Genomic DNA, 12,132 nt, shown 5'->3' on the forward strand with positions numbered 1-12,132 from the left:
TTTATTACTCAGGGTAATAATTCTTGAAGATGAACTTGAAAAGCTTGTTTGTACTAAAGAAACACAAGAACTAGTATCAGAATCTTACCAAATTCTAGAACAGAAGTTAAAGTTGATTCAGCCCCATGTTCAGGCAAGCAACAATTGCTGGGAAGAGGCCATTTCTCAAGTGGACCGACTGCTCCGAAGAAACACAGATAGAAAAGGTACCAATGACTGCTTCCTTTCATATACACTTGTCAGACATGCTTACTCCACTCCAGTAGGATTTTATTAGGTAGATTTCTCATCTCCACAATGAAAGTGACATGACAAAACTTCTTAATTTACTAAAAGAAAATTGAACTTATACGTATAAATTGAATATAAAGTCTGGCTCTTATTTTGTAAACAATAAGTGAATATAATTTAAAGTTCTCTGAATCATATACCTCCTTTTAAAAGACTTAAGTGAAGGGCACCTAGATGGCTCAGTTGGTTAACTGTCCAGCTTTGGCTCAGGTCATAATCTTGTGGTCCACGAGTTTGAGCCCCACGTTGGCTCTGTGCTGACGAGCCTGCTTCAGATTCTATGTCTCTCTCTCTCTGCACCTTCCCCACTCATGCTCTGTCTCTCTCTCTCTCAAAAATAAACATTAAAAATAATAATAATAATAATGAAGGAATAGATTTTAAGAGGTAGTATTTAATAATTAGAACTTTTAGGAACTCTTTTTCCATTAGTATAATAATGAGTGTGATAGTTAGGGGCCAGAAATTGAATATTGCTTTTAAAATAAAACAGTTCAGTTATTCATAAATAGTAAATAACTGCTATAATAGGTGGTGCTGCATGTTTGTTATTGAGGGTCTAAAATGTATTAAGTGCCATTATTTAATGGTAACATTGGAATGCCTTGTATGCTAAGCAAATGGGCAATCTTCAAATTTTCCCTAAAACTGCTTTAATTTGACCCATTTTTACTAATCACTAATTTCATTATATATATTTGGCATATTAATTTCTGAACTTGTGTTACTGACCAATACCATGTTTATCCCTTGTACCTTTATGATAAAATTAATCAGATTTATGTATAGAAATTGTATTGCTGGCAAAGATGATTAATGCTTTATCATCCTGTTAGTCATTTTATATCTAAAATGTAATTGGCAAGTAAGTTTTTTCTTCAAAGGGTAAATTTGCCAAGGATTTTTTAATATGTGCAAATACTTATGCATGTTAAACTTTCTGATATGACTTAAGTCTAGAGCTTTTGAGTACACTTTCTTTAAATAGAAACATTCAGAACACCACTGGGTATTAAAAGATACATCCCATTCATCCCTCCCCTTAGCATACACAGATGTTGAATGTTAGACACTTAAACATAATTGTTAAAACCATCTCCAAATCATTGGGCAGGTGATAAGCCATTATGTTCTCTATATGTGGCTTTTGCTTATAGATGATAACGATAAGAATTAAAATCAAGTCATTCTCGAACTTTTCTCTGTAAAATGCTCCTAGTGGCCATGGTTACACAACTTTGAATAAAATATTTTTATGATTTTTTTAAGAAGCAGGTGCTTTAGCTCTTAGCTTGTTTTTTTTTTTTTTAATGTTAATTTACTTATTTTGAGAGAGAGAGAGAAAGTGTGTGCACATGCACATTTGTGCAAGCAAGTGAGGGTCAGAGAGAAAGGGAGAGAGAGAATCCCAAGCAGGCTCATGCAGAGCCCAATACAGGGCTCGAACTCGCAAACCGTCAGTTCATGACCTGAGCCAGAATCAAGAGTTGGATGCTCAACCAGCTGAGCCACTCAAGTGCCCCAGCTGTTAGCTCTTTTTAAGTTATTTCAAAACTGTAAGAATATCACAATAATTCACAGTACCCTTCATCCATATTCCTCACTTGTTGACATTCTACCACATTGGCCTTACCTCCTTGTGTATCTGTGTATACATTCTTTTGGTGGTATTATTCTGAACCACTTGAGAGTAAGATGCAGACATGAGACCACATTACCCCTAAATCTTCTGTTTGCATTTTTTAAAAATGGACATTCTCCTACATACTCACAATATACCATCAAAATCAGGACATGAGCACAGATATAACATTGCTCTCTAATCCACAGATCCCATTCTAATTTCACTGATTGATCCAATAGTAATTTTATATGTTCAGATTACACCTGGCATTTAGCTTTTATGCTCTTTATTCATTATAGCTTTTCTTATCTTTCATGATAAGTATTTATTTCAAAAAAAATACCTTGAGGTTATATAAATATCCTTTCCTCATCAAATATTTACTCAATATTAAGCATATACAATCTATATGACGCACTAGTATTCCAAATATTTACTCACAGGATATAAAAATTTAATGTTCACATGAAAATCTATAAACAAGTGTTTATAATGACTTTATTCATAATCACTAAGAACTAGAAGCAGACCAAGTGTCCTTCAGCTGGTGAATAGATAAACTTTTTTATCCATCCACACAATGGAATACTGGTCAGCAATAAAAAATGAAATGAACTACTGATAATATCATTAAGACAGAGGAATCTCTAATGCATTGTGTTAATCAAAAGAAGCCAGACTCAAATCACTACATAGTCTATGATTCCATTTAAATGACATTCTTAAAATAGTAAAATTTAATAGGAACAGCAAATGTACCAGTGGTTACCGGGAGTTGGATATGGAAGGAGGAATAGCATAAGAAATGTTTTGAGGTGATGGAACTGTTCTATATCTTAGTTGTGGTGGTAGTGGTGATTGTATGACTAATTTGTCTAAACTCATAAAATTATATACAAAAAAGAGTGAATGTTTTTGAGTAAAATAAAACAGCTTAAATTTTTTTCACCCACTAGTTTTAGCATCCATTGGTGGTTCCTGCCTGAATTAGATATTACTGTGATGGTTGGCAAATGGCAATTTTCTAATTCCATTTTTCCTTTTACACTTATTAGTTGGCATTCTATTGTGAAGCAAAGCATCCCCCTTTTTTACTTAATTTATGTCAATATGGATGTATGGATTCTTATTTTATTCTGTGGATCATAATTTGTTATTTTGTTGCTCAAATTGTACAAAGTTTGACAAGAGGGAGCCCGTTTAAGGCTTGTGTCATTTTTTAAATCATTTTTTGATCAGTTCTTTATACTTTCCTTGCCCCTAGCCCTAATATCAGCCATGTCTCCAACAAGCCCTCATTCCTTTTAATAGAAAAATGGTATTTAGAAACCAAGATGTGGGTGCTAAGTATGCTCATAGCCACTGGGATGTTATTGTTTTTTACCAGTATTCAGTATAGAGGGCAGTGAAATATATCTGTGTATATACACTTATACATATATATTTCTACATCTGTCCATATATGTTGTAAACCATGGGCTCACACCAATACCTCCAATTCAGTTCCATGGTTCTTTCTGTCCTTCTCCCTCTGTATATTTGTACCACCATGAGAAACTTGGCTCTCATTGTCTTTAGTATTAACTAATTTATTCAATGCCTTGTATGTAAGCAGTCACCTGACAATATGGACTATCTCCTAAGCCACATTGCTGCTGACTGACACCTAATGAGAGTCCTTCCCATCCTGTCTCATTCCAGTCTAGCTTGTTTTGTCCATATTAGCCCTTGACAGCCAGGAGTTTCCCCCAACCCTGGTCCCAAACTGTTATCTATCATTAATTTTGAAAGGTAGAAATCTAGATGTTTAAAGCCTAATTCTTTTTTATTTTTAAGTTTATTTACTTTGAGAGAGAGAGAAAAAGTAAGTGAGCGAGCACGAGCAGGGCCAGAGAGGGAGAGAGAATCCTAAGCAGGCCCTGCACTGTCAGCACAGAGACCGATGTTAGGCTCCCGCCCACGAACTGTGAGATCGTACCTAAGCCAAAACCAAGAGTCGAACACTCAATTGACTGAGCCACTTACACACCCCTAAAGCCTACTTTTTTTTTTTTTAATGTTTATTATTTATGTTGAGAAAGTGAGCAGGAGAAGGGCAGAGAGAGAGAAGGAGACAGTCCCAGGCAGGTTCCACAGTCAGCGTAGAACCCAACACAGGGCTCTAACTCACAAACTGAGGGATCATAACCTCAGCCAAAACCAAGAGTTGGATGCTTAACCAACTAAGCCACCCAGGTGCCCTAAGCCTAACTTCTTTTTAAGTAGAGAGATAATAGTGAAAGGTAGAGAGCTGGATATGAGAATATGAGAACCCTGTGATTAGATACCAAACACCAGTATTAAGTAATTAAAGTTAACATCTGGGTGATCTTTTCAAGATATTACTTGTGAAACCCATTTCCAATTCTAACTTCTGAGAATAAAAATAATATAAGGGAAATGTAAGATTGAAGTTTATTTTTTGTGGGGAAGAGTGATCATCTGTCTTGAGACTTCCCATGCCATGAACAAAAGTTGATTTGTTTAGCGAGTATTTAGAGAGTGAGTACCTTGTGTACCAGATACTATGGGAGGTGAAGAAGGGAGAGAAAAACAAGTTTCTCCTCCAAGAGTTTAACTTAAATTGTAAATCTACTATTACCGTTGTTAACTTTACAATACTTTACAAATTGAAAGTTATAATAAGAACAAGTTGGCCTATGAAATTGGCAAAATATTAGTACTAAGAATGTTTTTTTAATTAGATGTTCACTCATTTCTGTGTGGCCTGTTGCTTTTTAAGGCACACCTGAAATGGTATGTGAAAACCCACGTTGTACTGTGGTACCTTTGACGCAGCCAGCTCTACACATCGCAGACAAAGATCCAATCCCTGAGGAGCAGGTAATGGTGAAAACTTTTTTTTTTCCCCCTAAAGAAGAGTTTCCCATACAAAGCTTACCTGTCTTTCTCTGTAAGTGGTGTGGATAATTATTGAGTAAGTTGTTAAATTTGTGTTTGTGATGAGCTTCAAAATTACAATACAATATATTGAACTGATATCAAATAATTAGTTCTTAGTACCTTGAGTTTGAATCTACTGAATCTACCAGCAAATCTTTGTAAAGTTTTTTTTTCAATGTTTTATATACTTTTGAGATGGGGGGTTAGAGAGAGAGAATGGGGAGGGGTGGGCGGAGGACAGGGGATCTGAGGCAGGCTCTGTGCTGACAGCACCAAGCCTGATGCAGAGCTTGAACCCACAAACAGGTGAGATCATGACCTGAGCCAAAGTTGGACTTCCAGCTAACTGAGCCACCCAGGTGCCCCTACCAGCAAGTTTTCATGTTATTTGTATCTTCCTATCTATTTCTGAGATACTTAAAAGTGATTAAACACATTAAAAATTAACCCATTGGCAGCGGTACCTTCTGTAATACTGGAAATGTGAGTGGTGGTTACCAGTCTGTATACATATGTAAAAATCCTGTACACTTAAGATTTGTGTATTTGAGCATGTATGTTATACCTCACTTTTAAAACAACCAATTTTTAAATAATTTCATTTGATACTGACAAAGATTTCTTTTGCTTATCCTAAGGAAAACTTTTTCCTTCAGTCATATTGTCTACTCAGTATTCTTAATTGCAAAGGGAGACCAATTGTGTGTAGTTTAACAAACAACAAATTCGTTTAAAAAAACCAGTAGATGACTGAGAGAATATCTCTGAGGGCCACATAGTCATGTTTGAACTAGGCTGGGGTAAACACTCAGATGTACTCAAAAGAACTATTCCAGTTCCAGCAACATCACTGCCAAGTCACTGGTTGCATACATTGTCACTTGCTCCATCATTGCTGAAAAATAAAAACTACCTTTAGAACCTCTACCTCTGGAAACTTGATCTGCCACCATTTTTGCCCGAATGGATTCCTTAATATGCCTGCTTCCCTTATAACAAACTTCAGGGTCAGATCTGATCTATATACATCCGATTATAGGATCCCGTGTCATTTGCCTGAATCATAACTACAGGGGAGGCTGGGTAAGCAAGGAGCCTAATCTGTGCCTTAGTGATATAAAGAACCATAAGAAGAGGTATTCCCCAATTCCAGGAATAGTGTTCAGACCTCCTGGGAAGTCAGAAAGAACCACAAATATCAGCCACAAGAAGACTAATATACCTGACCACTTCCCCAAACCACCAGCCCTTCTAATTTTGATTTGTTTTGGCAGAGCCAATAACTGTAATCTTGACTAGATCTATAGGATAGTATTAGAACAGAAAATGAAGTTATTAAACTTTCTTATCCATAATCCCTTTCATTATCAACTGCTAAGTTTTTTTTTTAACACTTCATCTTATCTATAATAATATGTTTGCTTTGTTTGCCCACCTTTGCTTTAGTGACCTGTGCCAAGAGTCTTCATTGTTTAATCTTGGAGATGGGTAGGTACAAGTTAATGAATGCTACTAGAAAATTGTCTGCTTGATGTAAAGTGCTTTTTCTGTATTCATTTTCAGGAATTAGAAGCATACGTAGATGATATAGATATGGACAGTGATTTCAGAAAGGATGATTTTTATTACTTGTCTCAAGAAGACAGAGAGAGACAGAAGCGTGAGCATGAAGAATCCAAAAGGGTACTCCAAGAACTAAAATCTGTGCTGGGATTTAAAGCATCAGAGGCGGAAAGGCAGAAGTGGAAGCAACTTCTATTTAGTGATCATGGTAAGCACTGACTTCAGAGTAAAAGGTTATTTTAATGTAGGGATTCTTTTTTCTTGAACTATGAATCCTATTTTAGCTATATAATTCTTATAGCTTTAATTTTAGGGATCTATCAGCAAGTATAGTACTTTTTCTTCTAGACACAAAATCAATATGATTAATAAAAGAGTAGGTATATAATCAAATTGGGAATATGAAATCAAACTTTTTCATCAGTAATTTGATGTTTTACTAATATTTTTTTGGAATGGGCAGTGAGTTGAATAAATTAGAATGTTTTCAAATTTAGTGAATTTGAGATTTTAAACTCTGTTTCCTTTATGTTGATATTATAAATACCTCAATGAAGCATCAAATTAATAACTATACATTCATCAATGAAACAAATGGATTAAGACCTAGGCCAGTTAGCTCCATCATTAAGGTTACTCAATTGGTTTGAACACTTTAGTAGATGGGAAAAGAGGAGGTACTCTGCACAAGCTGTCTCTATACTTGGATATGGACAAAACTGGATGATTTGACAGTACTGACAATTAGCATTAGTTTCTTTATGTTTCCCACTGCTTTCTTTAGTTAGACTTCATGGGAGATGAGGGAACGAATGAGGGGAAGCTTAAAACTTGACAGTGTCAGACTACCTAATTTCTAGTTGAGAAATTAACTCCTGTAGATTTCCAAGAGGTAGAGTGGGATTCCTCTTCCATTTTAGAGTATTTACATGAAACCTCAAAATCAAATGCCTTCCTTTCCCATTCTCTTTTTCACTAGAAGTGTATAGATTACCTATACTTCTGGAAAGTTCCTCAAGGTTCTATTTTCTTCTCTTAGGACCCCTACCATTCTCCCTTGTCCCGATATACCTTTCTTGATTTCATCCTTCATCTTCCCACTGGCACCCTTTATAGCCCAGGTCCTTATTAAATTATGCTCATATATTGTAATAGCCTCTTAACTGTCCTCCATTTTCTTTTTTTATGTAAACTCTACCCTCAGTGTAGAGCTCAAACTCAACGACCCCAAGATCAAGAGTCAGTATGCTGTACTGAGTCAGCCAGGTGTCCCAGCTGACTTCTATTTTCAGTACCTTTTTCTTCTAAGCTTTCCTTAGAAGATGGCATCTAAGCTTCTAAGCTAGCTTCTGTCCTTGCAGGCTGCCTCCAGATTTTTCTCAAATAGCACAATGATAATAGCTTTCAATCTGTTTTTAAAATTTTTTTTAATGTTTATTTATTTTTGAGAGAGAGAGAAACACACAGAATTCGAAGCAGGCTCCAGGCTCTGAGCTGTCACCAGAGAGCCCAACCTGGAGCTTGAACCCATAAACCATGAGATCATGACCTGAGCTGAAGTTGGATGCTTAACCCACTGAGCCACCCAGGCGCCCCGTGATAGCTCTCTGTCTTTAAAACCTGCAGTGGTTCCTCCTTTCCTACTCTATTAAATCTAAACTCTTTTCCCTGGTTTCAAGTCTCTCTATCATATGAGTTCATCATATTTAATTATAGTTATCACTCTTTCTAATATAGATATCCTCCTCGGGTTATATTTATCTAATTAGACTGTGGTTCCACAACCTTATTATTTTTATTCATGAAAAACATTCATGCTGGGGTGCCTTGCTGGCTCAGTCAGTAGAGCATGAGACTTCATCTCAGGGTCATGAGTTCAAGCCCCACATGGGTATAGAGTTTTCTTTAAAAAAAAAAACTTAAAAAAATAAAAACATACACGCTGATCCCTTTACCAAGAATTCTGTTTTCTCCGCCAAGCTTTCCTTTATACCAGTTGCTCCTCCACGAATCCTCTAACTGTCCAGCCCTGCTACCTCTCCCACCACTACACACCCTCACACCAGAGGGGTACTGGAGGGAATTGTAACCAAGTCTTGAGCAGCAACATACGTAGCAGATTAAAAACTTCCCAGGTGCAGCTGTAAAGAGTTCCTGCAGCCTGCTTGTTCGTATATTGGGCCTACATGAATCAGAAATTGAGAGTAATGTTTTAGGCCCTGTTCTTTCCTATGCATTCAATGTTTGTGTCTCTTTCAGTAGGGGCTTTATTATCCCCCCCACAGTGTTCATTTGACAAATTATTCATTCAACAAGTAGTTACGGAGACACTGTTTACTGCTATATCCCTAGTGCATAGATCAAGAGACAAAAATCCCTGTACTCCTGGAGCCTTACATTCTAACAGCGTTAATACGTGATCTTCCAGACGTACAGATTATATTGCCCTATTTAGCAATAATTAGGAATATCAATCAACATCTAATATATGTTGCATTCTTTAAGAACTAGATTTATTGCCTAAAAATGTACACGAAGACTGAGAATAGCATTGTATATACATTTGTATCATTTTTATTGTTTAGTCTTTTCTTCGTACAGCTTTTAAATTATCCTAATGACAATATGGGCAAAGATATAAGGAGAGAAATGTGTCTTTTTTCAGGTATGTGCTTTTGGTGGTTAACATTAGAAAGCACAGTAATGCTGATTTTGTGTGTGAAAAATAAGTAAAAAGCTGCTGATACCATAAAATGCTTTTTCCGTGAAAAATTTCAGTACATCTTCCAGAGTTGTTTTCATCTCTGCCTACAGGGGTAAAGTCCGCATGGAATTAGAGAGGGATATTCTACACTGGAACCTGCTGTGGCCATTGTTTTCTGTTGTTGCTGCTTCTCTAGTGGAGTTACTGCAGCTTAGGGATCTGTTTCTTGGAAATGGACACCTTTTACAAATTATTTTTTAAATAAACGCCAGATCTTCAAGAAGCACTTTTTTTTTCTTCCGTCATGCTTCCTAATATATTGTATTGTACTAACCCCTCATACTGGGAGGAGAGACTGCCTAGCAAGCAACCCACTGCCTACTAACATCAAGAGGGGCTAAATAAAACTTCATTTTCCCTGAAAGGACAACTCCTGCCGTATGGATATAATGTTTATGTATTATGCTTTGTACAGTAGTTGATCTTGAATACAGATTTTATTTTGTTTCATACTTTTCTGTGACATTAGAAAATGTGTGGAAGTTGCAGCTTTTCTTTCATCAGGGTCTTGTTAGGTGGTTGGCAAGTGAGTTGCATTGTGTGCATTTTTTTTCCCACACTGTTTTAACTTGTAAATATATATGTGCTGAAGATATGATTATTATCTGGTTTATTTAGGCCTTTTATCTGACACATCAGTAAAAACCATGCTTATTCCTTCATAAGATGGTTCTCAAACTTCAGTGTGCATCAGAGTCCAGCATAGGGCTCCAGCATAGGGCTTGTAAACACAGCCAGGCCTCACTCACAGTTTGCCCTTCAGTAGGTCCAAGCGGGGCCTGGGAATTTGCATTTCTACCAAATAACTGATGCTGTTGGTTTGGGGACCACACTTTGAGAACCACTGCTTTAATATTTTGAATAAGACAATATGTGAGGTGTTTTAAAATCGTCATTAAAACCCCATCTCATTTCATTTCTTAGGCATTTTATCTCTTACAAAGTTCTCTGGATTTATAAATTTATATAGATGTAATAGAAAGGTTTATTTAGCTTTTATTTATTGTCCTTTATTAGAAAAATAACTACTGGAAGTTTAAATTAAAGTTTAAATCATTGCTGGGTCCTTAGTTATTATTTTTCTTTCTTTTTTTTTCTTTTTCTTTCTTTCTTTTTTTTTTTCTTTGAAGCTGTGTTGAAATCCTTCTCTCCTGTAGACCCAGTGGAACCCATAAGTAATTCAGAACCATCAGTGGACTCAGATATGGGGACAGTTGGTAAAAATGATACTGAAGAGGAAAATAGTAAACCCTTCACAGCTGACAATGAAATAAGTAGTAGGACTGAGTATTTATGTGAAAACCCTCTAGCTGGTAAAAATAAAGACAATTCTGCAAATGAAGCCTTCCTCCAAGGAGCTGAAGAAAGAGTGTGTTCCCAATGTGAAAGTGAAGAGGAATCTCAGCAGGCGGACGTAGGGAGCCTGTCCCTGTCCACTGCCTATCCAGCTCCCGGGGATTTACTACAGCCTTCCATTAAGCAGAGGCTGGCACGGCTCCAGCTGTCACCGGATTTTACCTTCACTGCTGGTCTTGCTGCAGAAGTGGCTGCCAGATCTCTCTCTTTTACCACCATGCAGGAACAGACTTTTGGTGATGAGGAGGAAGAACAAATAGTACAAGAAAACGAAAATGAGGTACAAGAGAAGTAGGAGCCAAGATTTACATGGAGGATTTTAAATTATTGCTTTTATGCAAGTGTTTTAGCTTCAAGACTAGATAATCCACTAGAAAGGGAAAATGAGTGTTAACGTTTACTATATATAAAGCTAAGATGTGAATTTACAGCAGGAACCCGGGTTTGAACAACTGATCTGAAAATAGTAATTAACCTGTAAATGGCAAATCTTTTAGGAAAATAAGAGAAAGGTAAGGGCTCTTTTGAATAAACTGCTCTTTTTTTTGCAGCACAGCTGATCTATCTTGGAAATGCTTTAGGTACTTTTAGTAAGAAACAAATTTATCATTTCTTGCCAGAATTTGCTACCATAAAATGACTGGGATAATTCTGTTGCAAGAACATTAACATTTAGTATGACTCCTTTTTACTGTATTCTTGCAGTTCATAGCTGCAGCTGTTATGTTAATAACAACTTGTTTGTATTTTATTTTTGTTTATACCAGTCGTAAAACAAAGATACAGGTTCTGAATAAAAAAAAAATTGAATTCATAAATTAATGCGTACTGGGGTTTGGAACTAAAAAGTTTCAAAAGTAAAGGGATTATGACGTGTTTTTTATGTTTTCTTGTTGATATGTGTATTCGGTAGTTAATTTTAAGATGTCCTAATAATCTTTAAAAAAAATTGTACTGTTTTACAAATTACCCTTTCAATTATTTTTTGTTTTTCTTCTGTTCCTGTTATAACTAAAAGAGATGATGTCAAAGTACGATCCCTACAGTCCAAGGCCCCATCCCTAACTTTGCAGAAAGTTCTTTGTATCTATTTGCCTACAGATAATCAGGTGCCATTAACACAAGCAATTTCAGCTGCTGATTTCTAGCCTGAGGCTATATTCTCTCCACCTTAATGAGATTCTGGAAACATCCTGCCTGCTTCCTGGAAAGCATCCTTGTCTCCTTAGTACTTCATTTATAAACTACCTCTTAAAAGAGGTTGCTTTCCAAATTGTCCAGTGTCACGATTGCATTTTCAAAATGTGATATTTTCAGGAGTATATTGTTTCTTGAAACCGATAGCTCCTATGCACTGACAGTTTATAGACATTATTTCAGGAAAGTATAGGAATAATAATTTATGCTGCTGTCCAAGAAAGGAAATTACACAATGAATATAGATTGTCTTTAGAATTAAGAAACACATTCAGATTCCTGTAAACTTAGCACTTTGAGTCAGTAGATTTATGTGTAATGAGGAATTTTTATTTAAATTTTTCTAGTAATCTTAGAAAATTTATTTTTATCCTGAGGAAAAACTTGGTTCTGC

General features: G+C 36.1%; 1 protein-coding gene across 7 annotated transcripts in view; it reads left to right on the forward strand.

The window, feature by feature from the left end:
* Window positions 1-11,882, forward strand: part of VEZT (vezatin, adherens junctions transmembrane protein) — a 64,184-nt gene extending 52,302 nt beyond the window's left edge. For 4 of the 7 annotated variants that reach the window (XM_039236596.1, XM_039236597.1, XM_039236598.1 and 1 more), the window contains 4 exons: window positions 13-206; window positions 4,698-4,798; window positions 6,422-6,629; window positions 10,316-11,882. In XM_039236596.1, coding sequence (XP_039092527.1) covers window positions 13-206; window positions 4,698-4,798; window positions 6,422-6,629; window positions 10,316-10,836 — 1,024 coding nt within the window. In that variant the 3' untranslated portion in view covers window positions 10,837-11,882. Of the gene's footprint in view, window positions 1-12; window positions 207-4,697; window positions 4,799-6,421; window positions 6,630-9,235; window positions 10,153-10,315 lie in introns of those variants that run through there. The other 3 variants (XM_039236599.1, XM_039236600.1, XM_039236602.1) reach the window with 1 other exon arrangement.
* Window positions 11,883-12,132: the final 250 nt, after the last annotated feature.

Source organism: Hyaena hyaena, unplaced genomic scaffold, assembly GCF_003009895.1.
Source record: "Hyaena hyaena isolate Hyena2069 unplaced genomic scaffold, ASM300989v1 scaffold_113, whole genome shotgun sequence".
Lineage (NCBI taxonomy): Eukaryota > Metazoa > Chordata > Mammalia > Carnivora > Hyaenidae > Hyaena > Hyaena hyaena.